Source organism: Oncorhynchus keta, chromosome 18 (assembly GCF_023373465.1).
Source record: "Oncorhynchus keta strain PuntledgeMale-10-30-2019 chromosome 18, Oket_V2, whole genome shotgun sequence".
In the NCBI taxonomy this organism is placed as follows: domain Eukaryota; kingdom Metazoa; phylum Chordata; class Actinopteri; order Salmoniformes; family Salmonidae; genus Oncorhynchus; species Oncorhynchus keta.
This window is the reverse complement of record NC_068438.1, coordinates 6,827,961-6,849,754: the sequence shown is the minus strand read 5'-3', so window position 1 is coordinate 6,849,754 and position 21,794 is coordinate 6,827,961. Positions and strand designations below refer to the sequence as shown.

At 45.2% G+C, this 21,794-nt stretch overlaps 2 protein-coding genes across 2 annotated transcripts in view; both read right to left on the bottom strand.

Moving 5' to 3' along the window:
• Nucleotides 1-14,909, bottom strand: part of LOC118397147 (serine/threonine-protein kinase D2-like) — a 50,869-nt gene extending 35,960 nt beyond the window's left edge. The window contains exon 1 of the mRNA XM_052467317.1: nt 12,904-14,909. Coding sequence (XP_052323277.1) covers nt 12,904-13,230 — 327 coding nt within the window. The 5' untranslated portion in view covers nt 13,231-14,909. The remainder of the gene's footprint in view (nt 1-12,903) is intronic.
• Nucleotides 14,910-15,767: 858 nt separating this feature from the next.
• The window catches only part of LOC118397143 (striatin-4-like), a 25,397-nt gene continuing 19,370 nt past the window's right edge, over nt 15,768-21,794 (bottom strand). Inside the window, exons 15-18 of the mRNA XM_035791630.2 lie at nt 21,359-21,457; nt 21,133-21,219; nt 20,759-20,966; nt 15,768-20,624 (exon numbers count right to left, since the gene is read on the bottom strand). Coding sequence (XP_035647523.1) covers nt 20,797-20,966; nt 21,133-21,219; nt 21,359-21,457 — 356 coding nt within the window. The 3' untranslated portion in view covers nt 15,768-20,624; nt 20,759-20,796. The remainder of the gene's footprint in view (nt 20,625-20,758; nt 20,967-21,132; nt 21,220-21,358; nt 21,458-21,794) is intronic.

Genomic DNA, 21,794 nt, shown 5'->3' with positions numbered 1-21,794 from the left:
TTACATTTCCTGCTGTGCAACAACAGGGGGATCAAATGAAGGTCCTGCATCTGTAGAGCAGGAAAAGAGATGGAAGAGGAGGAGATTAAGATGGGCAAAATGTAAAGAAGATAGAAAGACCCCCTCTTCTTTTCCCGACAAACGCCTCCTCCTCCCTCCATCCCACCTCCACTCAGCAGGCCGGGTGTTATAGATGGGACTCTCCAGAGAGATCTCAAAAGAACACTGCACAACATGTGTTTGCTGAACATTCCCAAGGCGTGCTGGGAGTGCATGGTCGGTGGTCACACACACACATTCCTCCCCATCCACACTGGGAACCACAATGGACACATTACTGGGCTGTGAGTCATTCCCTTTATGTAGGCTCCCTCTCCTCCCTCTGCTTTTGTTCCTTCCCTCCTCCCATAACCCGTTCTGGTTTTCATCCCTCATTCCCAGGTCAGGATGGAGGGGTTTTCACTGCTTCTGTGTGTGTGTGTGTGTGTGTGTGTGTGTGTGTGTGTGTGTGTGTGTGTGTGTGTGTGTGTGTGTGTGTGTGAACAAGTGTGGAGAGAGAACAAGTGAGAGAGAGTGGAGAGAGAACAAGTGAGAGAGAGTGGAGAGAGAACAAGATTGAGTGTGGTGAGTGTGGTGAGTGAGTGAGTGAGTGTGTGAGTGAGTGAGTGAGTGAGTGAGTGAGTGAGTGAGTGAGTGAGTGAGTGAGTGAGTGGAGAGAGAACAAGATAGAGAGAGAGATGCAGGCTAGTGCTGCAGCTCCAGTCACATGACTAATGTCAGCACTCCCCTCTACAAAGAGTTTGTCTAGACATTTTTACAAGGGACATCAGCGTTCCCTTCTAGTGATGCTCCCTTCTAGTGATGCTCCCTTCTAGTGATGCTCCCTTCTAGTGATGCTCCCTTCTAGTGATGCTCCCTTCTAGTGATGCTCCCTTCTAGTGATGCTCCCTTCTAGTGATGCTCCCTTCTAGTGATGCTCCCTTCTAGTGATGCTCCCAGCATAATACTAGAAACAAATCATTTCATTCTGACTTCATCTCTCTCCCTAACCTTCCCAATTCTCTCTCCCATTTTCTCTCCACTCTTGTCTTTCCACTGCCAGAGTCCTCTCCTCAGCCCTAATGTAATTTGTTTACCTACTTGAGGTAGCTCCTCTCCTGCCCTCCCACCCCCCATCCCTTCCCCCAGCCGGTCTGGCAGTCCTCTCACCCCCTCAGGCTCAGTCCCAAAACAGCCCCAGGCGGACAAGGGTGACCCCACCCAGCCAGCTAGCACACTGACCCCATTGTCGTCAGGCTTACCTAACACGGCCCATTACTAAAACACCAACCTTAACTCTTACACTAAACCCTTCTTGTCATATGGCGGCCATTTTGGTATTGCTTCATATTGGATTGTAATGTGGATATGAAACTACATACCGACTTCTGTAGAATTGATCTTTAACGTTTCTGTACTTCCTGTGTATTTTTTGGTGGTTTTTTTAGGTGGGAGATGAGCTTTAATACTGCAGATAGATAGGCTTCTATTTCCAGCTGATACATACTATATACATTTTACAGACCCACTATATTTGACATTAGTTATCTTTTGTTTGTTTTTAGTCCTGGCCTTCCTCTATTTCTGAAGTCCAACCAGTTTTATTTCCCTTTGGCGTATATTTTTAACTGTGCCGTTTCACAACATTTCTGAACCTCTATACATTTCACGTTGGTTTTCTTGTTATTAGTCCCACCCTTCAGCACCATTCAACCCCTCCCCATCTATCACTTAACACCATCCATATTGAATTTCTTTTTGACATTTATTTCTCAACTGCGCTGTGATGCTTCACACAAGTTCTGACCCTTTCTGTTCTCACAGTTTCCACAGACTGTAAATTAAAAGATCACTTTTTTTGTTTGCTAAATGTATTATGACATGATCGATTCTTATTATTCTACCGTGCGATTCTTACTCAAACCACACTGCCACGGCTCTAACAAAATCAAAGGAGCATGTTAGAAAACCCATAGAAGAGGGAAACCACTAGTTGGGATAAATCACGTTTGTCAGCCCACATACTCAAAGTAATTAGCCACGGTTGAACAGCTTTTCACTGTGAGCCCAGCGCACGAGACCGAGAGGGTTGAAGACCCACATGACACACCTATATCTTTCTCTCATATAATCTATCTATGATAATCATCTATGTCCCCTCCTTCCTCTTTTTATGAAAGTCACGGCAGTGCCAGCCTCAGTGTTAAGTGTATTTACTAAATGCTTCTCTAACCTCAGGTTCCCCGAGTGCGGTAGAGTGTGTGTGCGTGTGCGTGAGTGCGTGCCTACGTAGGCCTCCGATACACGTCGCGGACCAGCACCGACACACACGTAACCCTCTGAGTATCTGCTGCCGTGCCTGGTAACCACGGATACCATCCGTGACCTTGTAGAAAAAGGCCGCCCCAGACCCTCCAGAGCAAACACGGCTTTTCCTGGAAAGCACCGAAGAACATCGTCCAGGCAGCGTCTCAAAAAGAAACGGCATCTAAGTTGAACCTGCGATATGGGCCGATCTGAGCAAATTCACCTAAAAATGAAATGTGAGTTTCAGATCTGTCATTGTCATTGAAAGCAAGTCTAAGAAGAGGTAGATCTGTTCTATGTGTGCTATTTTTATGCTTTCAGTTCTTTTGTTTGTGTGTCTTTTACTTTCGATTTTGTACACCAGCTTCAAACAGCTGAAAATACAATATTTTTTGGGATATGGAAAATATACACTATACATACAAAAGTGTGCGGACACTCGTTCATATGAGTGGATTGGGATATTTCAACCACACCCGTTGCTGACAGGTGTATAAATTCGAGCACACAGGCATGTGTAGACAAACATTGGCAGCAGAAATACCTTACTGAAGAGCTCAGTGACTTTCAACGTGGCATAGGATGCCACCTTTCCAACAAGTCAGTTCTTCAGAATTCTGCCTTGCTGGAGCTGCCACGGTCAACTGTAAGTGCTGTTATTGGGAAGTGGAAACGTCTAGGAGCAACAATGGATCAGCCACAAAGTGGTAGGCCACACAAGCTCACAGAACGGGACCGCAGAGTGCTGAAGAGCTTAGTGAGTAAAAATACTATTTACTCAGTTCCAAACTGCCTCTAGAAGCAACCTCAGCACAATAACATGGCCAAGTAGCCGCACACAAGCCTAAGATTACCATGTGCAATGCCAAGCATCAGCTGGAGTGGTGTAAAGCTTGCCGCCATTGGACTGTAGAGCAGTGGAAACGCTTTCTCTGGAGTGATGAATCACGCCTTTAAAGTTGGCAGTCCAATGGACGAATCGAGGTTTGGTGGATGCCAGGAGAACGCCACCTGCCCCAATGCATAGTGCCAACTGTAAAGTTTGGTGGAGGAAGAATAACAGTCTGGGGCTGTTATTCATGGTTCGGGCTAGACCCCTTAGTTCCAAATCAAATCAAATGTATTTATATAGCCCTTCGTACATCAGCTGATATCTCAAAGTGCTGTACAGAAACCCAGCCTAAAACCCCAAACAGCAAGCAATGCAGGTGTAGAAGCACGGTGGCTAGGAAAAACTCCCTAGAAAGGCCAAAACCTAGGAAGAAACCTAGAGAGGAACCAGGCTATGTGGGGTGGCCAGTCCTCTTCTGGCTGTGCCGGGTGGAGATTATAACAGAACATGGCCAAGATGTTCAAACGTTCATAAATGACCAGCATGGTCGAATAATAATACGGCAGAACAGTTGAAACTGGAGCAGCAGCACGGCTGCTCTAGAAGCAGGATATAATCCAGTGAAGGGAAATCTTAACACTACAGCATACAATGACATTCTAGACGATTCTGTGCTTCCAACTTTGTGGAAAGCCCTTTCCTGTTTCAGCATGACAATGCCCCCGTGCACAAAGCGAGGTCCATACAGAAATGGTTTGTCGAGATCGGCGTTGAAGAACTTGACTGGCCTGCACAGAGCCCTGACCTCAACCCCATCGAACACCTTTGGGATGAATTGGAATCGCCCAACATCAGTGCCCGACCGCACTAATGCCCTTGTGGCTGAATGGAAGCAAGTCCCCGCAGCAATGTTTCAACGTCGAGTGGAAAGCCTTCCCAGAAGAGTGGAGGCTGTTATAGCAGCGAAGCGGGGACCAACTCCATAATAATGCCCGTGATTTTGGAATGAGATGTTCGACGATACTTATGGCCATGTGGCATATTTCACAGCGGTTTAAATGGTACAACGATTCTCTAATCGACACTTGCTTGTTTCGTCACCAAACGGAAATTGGAACTCTAGCAACCAGGAAATGGCAGAGCCATTTCTGAATAGTGCACCTTTAGGACTCCCTTCCTCGGGTTTGAATGTATACCAACTGGGTTAGGGATTCATGGCATTTACGTGAGTGAGCGTTGTTGTCTGAAGAGATAGAAGTGCACAGGTCTGTCTGCCCCTGATCCACAGAGCTCTCTCCCTGCTCTCAAAGAGCCCTGTGTGTTCCGTCTGCTGCCCTGGAAATGTGAGGAATTTTCCTGCCTGCTTGCTTGCCTGCCTGCCGGACCAGCTGGGAGGGTTTAGCATAGTAACATGCCCCCGAATGCTTCTGCTGCTGTTGCCTCAAATTGGATTATGGTACAAAACGGGTTTTTAGCAGAGCTAAATCATTGGATTAGTATTATAATGTCTCGGGGTGATCTGGACTGCAGGGCTCTACAGTAACAGTAAGTATGGACCTACTATACAGCCTTTGACACCTTCTGTAGAAAAACATTGACAAGGTTGTTACTACCTCGACTAAGTGAGTGACGGACGGGCCTCAACATTTTCGAAATGATCAAGTCCACTTTCATAGCGCTTAAAAGAACGATTGCTCAACTCTAGAAAACCATGGCTTCAAACTAGGTACAAAACCACAGCATTCCCCTTGATCCTAGCAGTGTATGGCCTGAACCTTGCTTCCCATCTCTCGCTTTCTCTCTCTCTCACTATTTCTCAATCTCTGTAAATGTCCTTTTCCTCTCTCGCTCTCTCTCTCTCTCGCCCTCTTTCTAAATCTCTCAATCCCTATCAATACCCCTTTATATCGCTCTCTTTCTCTCTCTGTCATCCTCTCTCCCTTTCCCCCTCCTCTAATTGATAAGTGGACATGTTATTAGCAGTGCTTTGAATAGTCAAATGGAGGAGTATGCTGCCTGCTAATGCCCGCCAGGAAACACTGTACGTTCATGCAAAGCTGCTCCGAGCTGCTCTGCTATGATGCAAATGAACAGAGTGGGGAGAGGGAAGAGTACGGGGTTTGGGTAAGGGAGCGCTGTGTGGATCAATGGCGGAAGCTGTCGTTTCAATATGGGACACCATTTCCTCTAGAAGCCTGCTGGTTGTGTGTGTGTCTGCATAAAACTGTGGTGTAGTAAAGGTGTGGCGGCTCAGACCATTGTGCTACCACGCTAATGCTTTCCTGACTCACTGAGCTGTGCACCTGCCTGGGTTTAGCGAATTGGTCTGATAAGTCTAGGTCCAAGAGGCTTCTAAACAGCTTCTACCCCCAAGTCATAAGACTTCTTAACATCTAATGAAATGGCTACTCAGACTATCTGCATTGCCCCCCTTCACTCTTTTACGCTGCTGCTACTCTCTGTTATTATCTATGCATAAGTCACTAAAATAACTCTACCTACTTGAATATATTACCTCAAGTAACCGGTGCCCCTGCACATTGACTCTGTACCGGTACCCCCCTGTATATAACCTCACTATAGTAATTTTACTGCCACTCTTTAATTATTTGTTACTTTGTTTATTTCTTTATTTTTTCTTTTATTAGGTATTTTTCTTAAAACTGCATTGTTGGTTAAGGGCTTGTAAAGTAAGCATTTCACTATAATGTACACCTGTTGTATTCCGCGCGTGTGACAAATACAATTTAATTTAGGGCTCCCAAAACGCATACACACGCATACACACGCATACACACGCACACACACACACACACACACACACACACACACACACACACACACACACACACACACACACACACACACACACACACAACCAAAATGGGTTAGAACAAGATCAAAATGTATCAAATGAACATATGTGATACACGCAGACCAATCGTTCGGAGGGCTGGATTGGTTGAGACAGACAGACCTGGATTTGGCGGAGTCGTCATGTAGCTACAATAACAGCAATAATATTGAATGCTAGAGGATTATCTTCCGCCACACAATCTAACGTTGTCCATCAGGCTGGACCCTTTTCGTCACGATCAGGACTGGCGGTGCAGTGTGTGTGCACGCGCAAAGATTATTTACTGCGTGTGTGTGTGTGTGCGCTCCTGCCTGTGTGTGGTGTGTGCAGTGGTGTATTTTGAAAAATCACACCTGTGTGTTGATACGCGTCAAAGGGTTAAATAACTACTTAAAGTTGTTTTGTGGGGGAAATGTACTTTACCATATATATTTTTTACCATTTCTATTTTTGACTACTTTTACTTTCTCTTTACTACATTCCTAAAGGAAATGATGTACTTTTAACCTCCTGTAAACAGCCTATTTCTCAGGACCAGATGCTAGAATATGCATATAATTTACATATTGTGATAGAAAACACTAAAGTTTCCAAAACAGTCAAAATATTGTATAACAGAACTGATATTGCAGGCGAAACCCTGAGGAAAATCCAATCAGGAAGTGCCTCTTATTTTGAAACCCTTCTGTTCCTATGCATGCCTATCCTCCATTTAAAGAGATATGAACCAGATTCCTTTTTCTCTGGCTTCCCTAAGGTGTCAACAGTCTTCAGACATAGTTTCAGGCTTTTATTTTGAAAAATGTGCGTGAAAGATCACATTGCGTAAGTGGATAGGTGGGGGCTCTCAGAGTGAGTTTTTGCACAGAGTAAAGCCGCTGTTATTGAAAAACCTACACACTCGGTTGATATATTATCGAATATATGTTTTAAAAACTACCTGAGGAATGATTATAAAAAACGTTTGACATTTTTCTGTGGACATTATGAAGACTATTTGGAATTTCCGTCTGCGTTGTCGTGACCGCTCTTTCCTGTGGATTTCTGAACATAACGCGACAAACAAACATTTGGGTAAAAAAAACTATCTTTAATGAACAAAAGGAACATTTGTTGTGTAACTGGGAGTCTTGTGAGTGAAAACATCCGAAGATCTTCAAAGGTAAACGGTTCATTTGATTGCTTTTCTGATTTTCGTGACCAAGCGTCCTGATGCTAAGTGTACATAATGCTATGCTAGGCTATCGATAAACTTACACAAACGCTTGGATTGCTTTCGCTGTAAAGCATCATTTCAAAATCTGAGACGACAGGTGGAATAACAAAAGGCCAAGCTGTGTTTTGCAATGTTGCACTTGTGATTTCATGAATATGAATATTTTTTTGTAATATTATTTGACTGTTGCGCTATGCTATTCAGCGGTTGCTGACGAAAATGATCCCGCGACAGGGATGGGTAGCGTCAAGAAGTTAACTTCATACATTTTTCCCTCACACCCAATAGTACTCGTTACACTTTGAATGCTTAGCAGGACAGGAAAATGGCCCAATTCCCACACTTATCAAGAGAACACCCTGGTCGTCTCTACTGCCTCTGATCTGGCGGACTCAATAAACGCAAATGGTTAGTTTGTAAATTATGTCTGAGGTTGTAACGTGCGCGCTGGGAGTCGGGAAGCAAGTTCAGGGAGTGAATAATTGAATAAATAAATGAAAACATAATACAAAACAAGAAACACGAACAGACATGAAACTGAAACAGAGTCAGAGTCACTAACACCTGAGGAAAGAACCAAGGGGAGTGACAGGTAATCAAGGAGGTGATGGAAGTCCAGGTGAGTGTCATGAGGCGCGAGACGATGGTGACAGGTGTGCGGGATAATCAGCAGGCCGATGACCTAGAGGCCGGAGAGGAGTATACCTGACAGAGGTTTGGAGTGTGATCCTGGCTATCCGTAATAATAAAAAACGTGAAAGTTGTGCAGTCTGGTTTGCTTAATATAAGGAATTTGAAACTATTTCTACTTTTACTTTTGATACTTGAAGTACATTTAAAACCAAATACTTTTAAACTTTTACTCAAGTAGTATTTTACTGGGGACTTTCACTTTAGTCGTTTATATTAAAAAGGTATCTTTACTTTCGCTCAAGTATGACAACACCACTCTGTCTGTGTGTGTGTGTGTGTGTGTGTGTGTGTGTGTGTGTGTGTGTGTGTGTGTGTGTGTGTGTGTGTGTGTGTGTGTGTGTGTGTGTGTGTGTGTGTGTGTGTGTGTGTGTGTGTGTGTGTGTGCGTGCGTAAAAGAGAGACGGAGGTAAACAGGAGATAGTGTGTGTGTGTGTGTGTGATCACATTCCCAGGCCCAGCTCCTCCAGGGAGGCAGATAAAGAAACTGCCCATTCCAGAACGGAGGTGGAAACAATGGCCAGGGACTTTCAGTTGCAGCTGTGTGTGTGTGTGTGTGTGTGTAAGGGGGGGGGGGATATGGCCCACCTGTCCAAATCGCTACACCTCTTCCTGTGTACAGTTCCACATTTCAATTGCTCTCTGTCTTTCCCTCGCTTTTCCCCTTAATTAAGTGTGTTTTAATATATTTTTGTACATTTTAAACTCTTTCTTCTCTCTGTCTCTCCATTCCTCTCTATCACTCCGTGAGCCTCGTTCACTACAGATGCCACTCTGGAGTGCAGGAGTAGTGAGGGTGGCCACATGTTGTATGCGAGACTGAGAATCACAGACACCTACACTAAAAACACACCTCTCTTTGCACACGGGGGCATTGCCATGCTAAATTTTGAAACCTAAATAGCAAGCAAACAACGTTGACTTACAGTAGAAATCTGTGATCCTGAGAGTATTTTCTCTCCGTCTGCGGAAAACCAATGAAGGGTGAGTTTGCTAGTGTTTCCTTAGTGAATAACCATACCAACCTCAGTGCCAAGGATCTGTGCAACGTTCAGGCATCAGTTATTACAATCCTGTCACAACAATCATCTGTCGTTCGTGATGAAACTATGGTAACACTTCAAATGACACAGTCAAGCCTCGACAGGTCGGCCCTCCCCAGTCTCACGCGCGCACACACACACACGCACCATTCATTACTAGTATTCATCAATTAGTAAACAGGTTATTGGTCTGAGAGTTAAGGATCAGCTTGAATAGACACACCTCTTGGCAGAGTGAGACTTGATTGGCCGATGAAAGAGACACAACAAGCTCACAGCCACATGGGACTGAATGGCTCTATGACGAGACACAAATTACCAATTTTCAACTGGTGCTTGTTTGCGACATTAAAACGTCTCTAGCATGCAGTACAACATCCCCGACACACATTATTACTGTAGATTGTCCCGTAGGTTTGCCTTCCAGCCATGGTCTTATGGGGACTTAACGTTTGATCCTGTGGCTTCACAGGAAGTCCGTATTAGCATCGGATCAATGGGAAGCGGGGGTGGTCTCTATGAGTCAGAGTTACCGTATGAAACTCAGCAACACACTGGGAGTGGAGGCTCAATAGACCCCAATTGTCCGGAAACAATGAGAGAGATCTGCCCAACGGTCAGCACCAAATTCCCCCTACCCTACCTCGTCTCCCACCAACCCCAGAGAGAGGGGGAGGCGCCCTGGGGGAATACGTGGAGGACGACGGGAGGGGATGGAGGTGGAAGGATGAGGAGGAAGAGGAGGAGGAGGAGGACGTGGATCGCCCCCGGACGGAGTGGACTCCAAGAGGAAACAGGCCTCATTTCCTCCTCTTTATCTGTCAGACAATGGGCCACCACTAGCAGGGAGAGTGATGGGGAGAGGAGGAGTGGGGAGGAAGGGAGAGGAGGAGGAGGGAAGAACAGATGTGAGAAGAAGAGAGGGAAGGACAGGGGAAGAGAGGAGCAGATAGGGGAGAGAGGTGAGGATGGGGGAGAGGAAGGGAGGACGGGAGGCGGAGAGAGAATAACAGCTTTTGGGAAGAAGAGAATGAAGGAAGGAGAGAGAGAAGATGAGAGTAGGAGGAGGGAATGGAATGATGCCTGTCCACAAATCACTGAATAGTGTTCTGCTGTTTCAGGGTTGAACAGACATACACAGCACTAGTGTTAAGGTCTTATTTGATCTCATGCCACTAGGAGCAGGGGCTGGAGGGCAGGGAAAGAGAGTGTCCTCCTACATATTGTAGGCTCTGAAGTTAATGGAAAAACGTGTCAGTGGAACACAGCGAGGCTGGCTGGCTGTTAAATAAACAGAGAGAGAGAGAGAGAGCAGCCTGGCCTGGCCGTGGCTGGTGACTCAACATTTCTGATTGAGACGGACGGGAGAGGAGCGCCGAAGGGAATGATGGAACCGTGACAAAACACCCCTACTCCTGACACACACACACGCACACACACACACACACACACTGCCAAACCTGAAATCCCTCTAAATACAAAGCCCCTGTCATGCCATCCATATGTAAGGACAGGGGGACTGACTGACTGGTTTTCAGGTGCTGGTGTTCATTAAAGTGGCCCTCCAGTCTCCTTTGAACCAATAGCATGCACCCATCCACACCGACGGGCCTGCAGTGGAGCGGGTAGAGAGCGTCAAGTTCCTCTGGTTGGAGTCACTAAAGACTTAAAATGGTCCACACGCACGCACAGTCGTGAAGAAGGCACGGCAGCGCCTCTTCCCCCTCAGGAGGTTGAAAAAGTTTAGCATGTGGGCCCTCCAATCCTCAAAAAGCTCTACAGCTGCACCATTGAGAGCATCTTGACTGGCTGCATCCCTGCTTGGTGTGGCAATAGCACCGCCCTGGATCGCATGGAGCTACAGGGGGTGGTGTGGACAGCCCAGTACATCACTGGGGCCGAGCTCCCTGCCTTCCAGGACCCTCTATATCAAGCGGCGTGAAACAAAGTCCCGGCAAACCGTTAAAAGACTCCAGCCACCCAACCCATCGACTGTTCTCCACGCGGCACCGGTGCATCAAGTCTGACACCAACAGACGCCTGGAACAGCTTCTATCCACAAGCAATAAAGGCTGCCCCACACGGGACTCTACACACTCACACACACAGACACTCCAACACACACATAACATGCACACACACACACACACACACACACTCCAATGCAATCTTCCATTACGCTCGCTGCTACTCTTGTTTATCACACATCCTGATGCCTTAGTCTCCTTAACCCTGATGCATAATGCCCTCCGTCACTCCAGTATCCCTGCACCTTGGAAACATGTTATGGGAACTGACCCGGTGACACAGCTTCTTACCTTCTCGTGTTCTTCTTATTTCTTGATTTTCCGCGTGTTCTCGAGTTCTGTTTATTTGTGGCGCCGCATTTGATGCTGAAGACCGCATCGTTGGGCTCAGCGCTTGCAAGAGAGGCACCTCACTGTCCTCGCTCACGTGACATTAAAATGTGAACCGTGACGAGTACGGTAGAGTGTTTCCCGAAGGGGGAGAAAAGGGGAGTCCTAGCATAAACATCTACAGTTGACACAGGGACTTCTGAAACCCGTCACAGGGATATGAAGGGGCAGGCGTGGAGCTGATTTTGTTCCCGCAAAACAATATTTTGTTCCCGCAAAACAATAAACAGATTAGGGAAAGCAGCGTTTCCTGGAACAGCTACCCCGTTGCACATTTTTCAAGCTGCTGTTGGCCAACCTCCAGCGACTGGCCTTGGAAATCTGGTAATCTAACCATCTCAGAGTGTAATTGGCTGAGAGAAACCAACGCCTCTCATGCCAGACACTGACTTGAGGATTATGCGCTCCTGCTGGCTGCTGCAAAATGGCCGCCTTCTTCCCTGTACTGCACATGCATGGCCCAGGTAAAAAACCTGGCTGTATGGTAAGACACCACGGCGGATTACTCAGTAATTGTTTACCTTTCCTTTTGATGCACAGAGATTGGTGCCACTCTGAGCACAACCAAAACATCATCAGCGGCTTTAAATGCATCTCATAAATTGGGACTGCGAATGCAGATTATGGAAGGGATCTTTTCAGACATGGGAGGCTCAAGCAGGGGTACTTGTCGTAATTAGAGTGGCCTGGTAGGTGTCCTGGTTTTGTGACATTATTAGCTCATGGTCTGTCACAGTGATGTAACAGTGTTTGCCTGGATGTCATCAACTGCTGGACTTCGAGACAAAATCATATACATCTATACGTCACTTCATGGCACCTGGATGTACTCAGTGTGTGTGTGTGTGTGTGTGTGTGTGTGTGTGTGTGTGTGTGTGTGTGTGTGTGTGTGTGTGTGTGTGTGAGAGGGAGAGACATTCACTGCCAAAATTCCTCATCATTAGCTATGAGATGTCAGAGACAGCTGGATAAAGATAGCACTGGCATTTAGGGCTCATCGGCGATTACTAAACAGATAAACACGACACACACACACACACACACACACACACACACACACACACACACACACACACACACACACACACACACACACACACACACCAATTCAGGCAAATATAGTCAAATAAAAAATATTAAAAAATATATATATATATATTTTTTTAAATATAGTATTCTGTAGGTAAATCTCACACACGCCGACATGGTCTCAGAGCAATTCGTATTATTCTGTACTTAAATATGTGACACATCGCGACTCAAACAAACAACCTTTGGATTGCTAGACTGTCACAGAGTACGCCCACCCATCCTCCCTGATCAACCTCCCTACTTTTGTTTCTGTCTAAAGTAACTAGACCATACATCTTGGAGATGCTCAGAAATACGTCAAGTATGTTTCGTATGGCTCTGAGGCCAGGCTGCACACACACACACACACACACACACACACACACACACACACACACACACACACACACACACACAGCTTGTGCTCTCACCTTGATGTCGACAATGGAGCAGGCAATCTGTTTGACGTAGGCAAGGTCAGCGGTCTGGGGCAGCAGCACTGACTCTCTGGTCAGCCCAATCTGGATGATGAAGGAGACCCCAGCTGGGGTGGGGGGCACGTAGGAATTGGCAACCCCCCCAGGGCCCAGCCCAGCCCCCAGTTCCACAGGGGGGAGACCACCGTGAGCAGGGGAGAGAGGCACGGCCATCGGGGTCCCCTGCTGCATCACCACAGAGCCTGGGGGAGAGGGGCCCCCCGTGTGGAAGAAGACCTGGGATAGGGGTCCCGACGACATACAGGGGCTGGCGTTGGCCATCCCTCGCTACACACGCGCACGCTCTACCTCCCTCAAAAGAGCAGGAGAGCGAGGGTGTCGACACGGTGATCCACAGACAAATACACACCGCTAGTCTCTGCCCTGTGACCACCCCTTCTCCCAGAGGAGTCAGGAGGAGATCCCTATCCAGGAAGACCTGCTTCTTCTTTTCTTTCTTTCTATCTCTCCCTCTTGATCTATTGTCATCTGCACTCACACTTCTTCTTTCATTATCCCGGCGAGGCAAGCGTGAGAAACAGACTGAGAAAAACTTCTCCCCTCCTACCCACCGCTCCTCCTTCTCGGGTGAAGAAGTTGTTCTGCTGATGAGAAAGTCTCAATTTTCACAGGAAACACTTGAGGAAGGAGAAAGAAGGGGGGGAAAAGTTTGTTGTCCTTAGACTCCAGCCTGTACAAAATGGCTTCCTTGAGCAGGAAACTGAGAGAATGAAGGAGACAGCCTGGTGGTGCTTTTCTTTAACAAGTCTTGTCCTGTTTCAGTTTCAGCCGAGTTAACTATTTTTCTGTAGAAAAGCAAGACCGAGAGTACCTCCCTCTCCCTCCTTTCTGAACTTGCAACAGCCAAGGAGGAAGTGATATGACTGACACAACTCTCGGCCAATGGGTGGAGGAGAGCTCTGGATAAGCCCATGTCAGTCCCTCCCACTCCCTGGTCTTCTCCCATGCTCTATGTTTTATGTTGCAGTAATTTTGTCTTGTTTACTCCTTCTCTAACAGCTGGGCTCTTCTTATTCTAGCCCGAGGGGAACTGCACACAAATATTTATCTCTCTCCCTCTAAAACACTATTCCTCTTTTCTCTGTGGCTTTGCTTTTTGTTCTCTCTCCTCACCCTCTTGGCAGTGCCAATGACATTCAGGCCTCTCTCTGATTCGAATGTAGGACCACACCTACAGTGCAACTACCATTCTACTCAGTGAAGTAGAAAAGAGCTGTAAAAAATTACTTTTGAAAGTTCACTCAGTTTATAACTTGTGGTAGGTACTCTTTGTTTAATATCTGTTCAACGTATAATTGCTTATTGTGAAAAACAATTATTTAGATATAGGTCATTAGCCATAGATGATGCTAATTTAAATAAGAGACGTGGCCACAATAAACCTACTGTAAGAAGCACTTTCTTATCGATGGTTGTTCTGAGTTGTACCTCCTTTAAGGGCCACTAGAGGGAGGTGTATCCCCCAGAGTCTCTGACATAATCATAACACTGGAACAGATCCAAGGTCTGTTTTGATCTTCATCACATAACTAATAAAACCGGCCTTGCTCGTCTTCAGGAAGGGGTGCTGTGAGCTTGATATTTCTGGGTTGTCTTCTCCAGAGCATGGGTAGCAGGTGGCTGTCAAGATAGTCATGTTAATGTGGCTTGTTCGTTAACAATCCCTTGGTCACTTGCTTGCTGTGGGTCCTGTTGTATCTTTTCCTAGAGCCCTGTAAAAACGGTCTAGTTGCAGAATTGGCAATGACCGGGTTAGAAGACGGGTACTTCAGGCATTCCTGGTCTGAAGAGAAGTCAGGTGAGGGAGAGAAGAGCGTATTGGGTCGCTCCACGAAATTAGTCCCTTTTGGGCAGTGCAACTTGGTGCTGGAAAAAACCTGTTTGATTTCTGCAAATGTTTACACTCTGTCATAAAGAGCACATGATAAACTGAATAAAAAAAACATGCTTTCCCTATCTCAAGAAGTTTTAAATAAGTAAATAAAAAATACTTGCAAAGTAACAGGGTTGACGACGCCATCTTACATCAGCGATAAAGCTCCTTGTGACAGGGAGAACGTTAAAACATTTCTAGCCTGTCGAGCTATGCTATGGGCATCACGGTTGACGTATTATGCTCGACACGCTCAGTTTTCCACCACAAAATGGCCAAAAAGAGTAGAACCAGGTAATGATTTCATGCTAGGATTGAATTATTTTATGTTCAATGTTTCTTTTGGAGAAAAAAAAAGATTTAAAAAGGAATTAGTTTCACCATATTAAAATGAGAGTTCAGTCCACTTAACGTAACTTAAAATTTGTGAAAGTTTTTATTTTAAGCGGTAAAATGAATCACTAATAAATAATGATCTTTAGAAATGACTTTGTCAAAGCAACAAAATAACTAGGGCTTTGCAATAATGGGGAAAACTTGGAGAAATGTTGGGGTTAAGTGGCTTTAAATCTTCCTAGAAGTCTCAGAGGGTGCACAGAAGGACAGGCTGACTTCGGCCGTCAGTTGAACAGTGTTTCCTCTGACACATTGGTGCAGCTGGCGAGCGTGTTTTAAGGAGCACGGTTTGGCGGGTCATGTTTCAAAGGACGCATGACTCGACTTTCGCATCTCCTGAGCCTGTTGGAGAGTTGCAGCCATGAGAAAAGATCGTAATTGAAAAAGGGGTTAAAAATATATAATTTAGAGAAATTTAAAAATAACATAAATAAAGAAACCATGTATCATTAAGTTGATAATTAATATGTAGTAATACAGTAATCAATTACAGTTGTCATGATACAATGAATGACAACACTGCTCTCAATTCACTGTACAAAAATCGTTATTTTATTAGAATTTTTTGTATTTTTCTTCTTTAATGACATACAACACGAGACCCGCAAAGTAAAGAGAAGGAAAATCTGTAATTTGATACAAGCTAGAATGCAGTTCCAAAAATATATATAATAAAACAAACTCAATAAAAAGCAGGTCTCTTATCCCTTGTAGTTAGAGGAAATTGTTTGAATACCGCTTAATATGATGTACAAAATATCACACAGTGATAAGTTGCTATTAAAAAAATAAAAACACAAAGAAACAAGAGTCCTTTACCTTGGCCTCGGACTGATCACTTTTTGACGTTTTTTTGTCTTTTTTTTCTGATTTGTTAACCGTTTAGTTTTTTTGTTTTTTTTACAAGGTATACATTGTCATTATCAATCACAAGCAAGTTCTAAGCCTAGCAAAGAAGAAAGATTTCACCGATGATACTACAGTAATTCTTAGATAATAATTCTAATCAAAGGGGGAAAAAAGCAACAAATAAAACATGAGAATGGACATGTAAATCAGATAATAGTTGCTCTAGTCTTCTATCATTTACAGTCATATCTATTTTCCTCTCGCTTTCTTGATTTTTTTTCTGTTTTGTTTCACATTGATTTGTCTGTTCTCAGAACGTTTATATCAGGACCAGTCTGTAGCTCAATGCTGCAGACGTACATGTGGACTCTGACTGACACACAGACACGGAGTGCAGAGTTCGTCCAACACACTCTTAATATTTACTTGAAGGGAGGAGAAATACCAGGGAGACACTTCAGGGCTTGGTTTCCTAGTAGCGATGGAATTTAGGCGTACAAGTATTTTAACCGATGCATCGTCCCTGCAACGGCCGAAGATGTAACATGCGTTTCCCAAAACACCACGCAGAAAGAACGTTCGCCAAGTGCGTCGTTGGAGCAAGTGTCGATGCCTATAGGATAAAAAGAGAGGCTGCTTTCTCTATTCATATCCTACCTTAACATAATTATTTCACAATACTGACAACCGGTCAGCTCCTAGAGAGATGATCACCGAATGGCTGCAAATATTGAGGTGGTTTATTCTAATGCTTAACCAATAATAATGCACAAATCACAGATTTGGCATATCATTGCGCACATTACACATGAAATGTAGAGGCAAAAATTGCAGACAGACTAGCCAGCTAAATAGAACTCAATTGATTGAACATGAAATGGATTTCAATATGATTTAAATAAACAGGCCTATGTATGTAGCTTTTATAAGCATAGTTTCTGTATTCATATTTTAATGCAGTCAACTCGGTTTTCATTTGATGCATATTTGTATCCTTCGCGGTCAACTTAGCAGTCAACTTCGGTCTGAAGTTATCTGCGTTCACAGTGACAGATAAACATCTCGAATTCTGTGTAGATGACATCTTCTGGTCTGTGTATAAAGTGACCAGGATGGGTAAAAAAAAAAAAAATAATAATAATAATTTAAGCATCTAACGACACACTTCACTGTTCTGAGGCAGTCGATTTCAAATGCGACTTTAGTAATGGTTTTGGGAAACAGCTTGGCGATTTAACGATGCTCCTATGAAGATTCTAACGATGAACTGCACTTCCTGATTTGTCCTCGTTTTAGATTCAGTTCATTAGTAAATACTAGCGGCCAGGACTGAATTCAGTCGGGGTGTGGTTTGATGTGTGTCTCTTGTGCGTGTTCGCAGGAGGGAAGAGTTCGCTAAAATCGTTTCCTGAATTAGCTTCAGCTAGCTGGTACGCGACCGTGGCAAAATGAGTTTGTCAATAAATTACACAATGTAACTGGGACAATATTTTCATGTTGCACATCTTTTAGGTGTCTCATTAATTGCTTTCAATATTGCGATATTATTTATAGTTGGTTTTCTGCATTGTATAGTTGGTTTGAACATTTCAAATATTGTCCCATGTACATTGTGTAATTTACTGATGGTCCCTAACTTGCCCCATAAGGATATCCAAAGTCAAACCAAATTGATCATGAACATTTCATTGGGTCATGGTGCAGCTGCACTCAGAATTGATGATTACTTGAGTGCAGCCAGCTGTGGGAAGGATTCAAATAAACCCAACCTATGGAAAACTGTTATGGTACTTTTCATTCTGTGTAATACCGTTTTTTTTCCTATCTCGCAAATCTCCGTTTTGGACAAGACTAACTTTATGACCAAAATTATTCTGTTTACACATTGTAGTCAATTTTGACAGTAAAATAAATGCTTCCGACTCACACCGATGCTACACCGATGCTACTTTTTAGGGCCAGTCGCTCTTTAAGACTCTTTTGGGAAACTGGGCCATGGGCTCCACAGCCGCACTAAGACACAAACGGGCTCCAGGTAACCTCTTGGTCTAGTCTTGGGGTCTTGTGCAGCTGATGTAATGCAGCATATAGCCAACTGTTAGTTAGTGTGTCACTGGAATGCACTTCGTATGGAAGCTATAACGTTGGTGGGAGTGGATGCACTGTTACACAAAAAATGGCCACCGGACTTCCAAGAGGTGGGTGATACCATCAGCTGGGTGATTGACAACTGCGTACTATAGTTATCCTCTCAACAACAAAGCATGACAGCACCCAGTGTGCTACAGTAAGTAGCACTTAGGCATTCTCCCTGCCTCATCAAATTCAATGCATCTGAAACCATCATGTAAAAGCAAACACATGAAGCTGACATAAACTAAACCAAGCCCACAAAAACCTGTCTAACCAGAGAGAGTGGCTTCCCAGACGGTCTTGCAGTGGAGAGAAACGTTGACCTCTTAGTCATTTTTTTACCAGCAACCTTTGATTCTCTGACCCCTGTAGCAACCCTGTTGCATGTAGGCACTCTTGGTTAAAGTTGACCTTAACCACATATTTAGGATTAGATTACCCTAACTCCAATGCTGACTTTAACCATTAAGGGGATGGAAAAAATACCTGATCTGGTATCAGTGGTTTGGGACGAGTTCTACCCCCTCCCTCTGTGCTAGGGGTTGATTAGTAGGTTGGGGGGCAGCACGGGGCCAGTTACTGATTGACATGGAGCTACTGGGCCATTCAATGTTTACTGCCATGCCCTGGTCTGGTGGAACCATGTTTCCACAGCCAGAGATCTGCACCCCCCCCCCACCCGCCGCCTGTCTTCCACCCCGGAAAGTTGAAAAATAAACTTGAAGGATCCCGGAGGCCGGTTACTCAACGACATCACCCCTGACCTCTGACCTATATGTCAGTCTTTAGCAGACGCCCAAGGCTCCGCCCTTTGTTCAACCTCTTTACCACTTCCAGGAAAAACAGCTCCGCAATAATCCAAGCACAAAGTGGTCGCTTGGTGAACGGTCACCAGCCCTGTCTAAACTCAGTCTTTGTCGGAGGCCAATGTAAAGGGTCTTGGGGGGGTTCAGGTAGTGTTTGTTCTTGTTTCCTCTCCAAAGGGGAAAGGGAGAGGAAGGGGGGTTCTTTATGTGGATTTTGTTCCCATATCCTGGGGGCAAATTTATCCTGCTGGCCCCGTTGACACGGGAGAGAGGCACCAGTTTCTCACTATGAGCACTCTGGGCAATTCAGTGCAACCCCCCCCGCACAAGAAACAGAAACCTAATCAACAACAGTCATTTCATTGGACAATAAGATTGTTTCCAAAGGCCGTTGTGACTAGATGCCGACTTAAGGGACAGAGAGAGAATACGGGACGCCACTTTCTGGTAATGTCCACCGTTTCAGTCAGAGGGGTTACTGCGGCATCAACATTAAATTACTCCTGTCATCTCCACATACTCTTTCACAAACCAGCTGTCCCGATGAAATGACAAAACTTCACACACACACTATATATAAAAAGAACAGTATAAAAGTGTCTGCTTAGCATAGCGTGTTAGTTTCCTATGAGATACAAATTACCCATACAGTATCTCAACACATACAGTTGGCGTGGCTGGAGAGTGACGATACAAGCTATATCATGCTACTTTTGATGACAAATATCCCAGTGAGAGACAAACAGGACCCCCACACACACACACACACACCTCGAATGAAAACAGGTCCCTGATTCAGACTCGGACTGATGAGGTCTTAGCACCAAGATTAAACAAGTGCAACACACACACACACACACACCTTCCTACTGAAATGGATGACCGTACAATACCGGACACACAAACGCTCAGACTTCGTATCTTGGCGATGAGGCTGATATTAAAGCTGTTTGTCCAACACCGGTTAGGAGGCGTCTCCAAAACACACACAAAAAAACTAAAACCCTCAGAAGTCTTTGGAATGAAATGCACTGTTCCCCCACACTGTGGTGCAGCAGACAATCGCTACTGCCATCAACGGGTGGGTACTGGACTCTACTGTAGTTAGGTGCTTACGTGTGTTAGCGACTGGTGAGCTAAGCTTCTTATCTCTTAAAAAACAAAAAAGCTTCAAACTGAAAGTGTACCCGGGTGCACGCCGCGTCACTAGTCATAGTAGGTGCCGCATCAGCATGCGTAGTGATCCAACACACGCGGTCTTATAATAACCGCAAGTGGACTGTAAAAACTAGAAATGAATGAGAGTATTGTAGTGTAGTAAACTGACCTAATAAACCGAGCAGTCCGATCTAGTCGTTAGAAAAGCAGTATGGTTAGTATTAGTATTGCAACAAGTTACTGAGGCATCATGGGATCAGCTAGAGAACTGTGGTTAATAGTGTCCTGTTGGCGATGACCCAGCCAGTGGGGTGCAGGACAACAGTTTTTGTGTGTGTATGTCACTGGATGGGTATGTGTGTAACTGTGAATGTGGAATTGTGTGTGAGGTTCGTCCATTGTAGTCATCACTCTCCTCTGGCCGAGTTGTGTTAGTCGGGCTGTAATGAAAAGAAGGGACAAGTTCATATAAGCAGAAACTGTAAAGAAAGATAAGATAAAGCACACATACTCTCTCTCGCTCTCTATCTCTCTCTCTCTCTCTTGCTCTCTCTCTCGCACTCTCACTCTGTACCAGTGAGGATGATGTTGAGTCCCTGTCTGTGCCTCCTCTCAGACGAAGACTTTGGCAAGTGCGTCGGCGCCAGCCGAGGCGATGAAGGGCTGCGAGGGGTGGAAGGCCACGTCGTGAATGGCCTCGTCGTGCTTCTTCCTGTGGGCCGTGATCTCCTGCACACACGTCCTGTTGTCCAGCATCCACAGACGCACCGAACAGTCATGGCCTGCAGGGAGGAAGAGGAGAGCACGGTTAGAGTAACAGGGGAAGCACGTGGTGAGGTTAGAAGCAGTGGTTCTCAGTCCTGGTCCTGGGGACTCAATTCCTGGGGACTCAATTCCTGGGGACTCAATTGCAGCCCTTTTAAGAAACACTGGATTACTGGTACTCACTGCCAGAGATGAGGTAAGTGCCTTTGGGGTCCGTGGTCAGACAGGTGACAGCATCCAGGTGTGCCACCATGGAGTGGATCAGTTTACCTGGTAACACACGCAGGTGGGCATTACATTTCATTGGAGCTATGGGCTAGTTCGACCCAGATAAAAACAGATCAGGCACGAGGCCTAATTCTGGCATAGTTACAGAAAGGTAGGATTTAGCAGTGGACAGTGAGCTGACCTGTCTTGTTGTCCAGATAGCGGATAGTGCGGTTCTCGTGTGCGGTGATGGAGATGGGCTCCGAGGGGTGGCTGACCACACAGTTAATCAGCTCACTGCCTGCAGGGGGCGACACACACACAGATCAGCTCACAGACACATACAGATCAGTAGAGGGAGATCCTCCTGGCTCCTCTCATGGAAGGGAGGCACAGAAGGATGCATTTGATATATATATATGTATTTTCAGATTTTATTGAACAGAGAGAGGATGAGAGAGGAAAGATGGGGCAGTATGCCCAATTCGAACTTGTGCCGACTAGGGGTGTAAGGGTACACATTTTCGTACCGAACCGTTCAGGTACCTCAGATGAACATTTTAAAACGGCCATTTTGTGAATATACTCCCATCGTTGTTTAAATCTCCAGTTTGGGAAAATGTTGGTTTCCCAGTAGA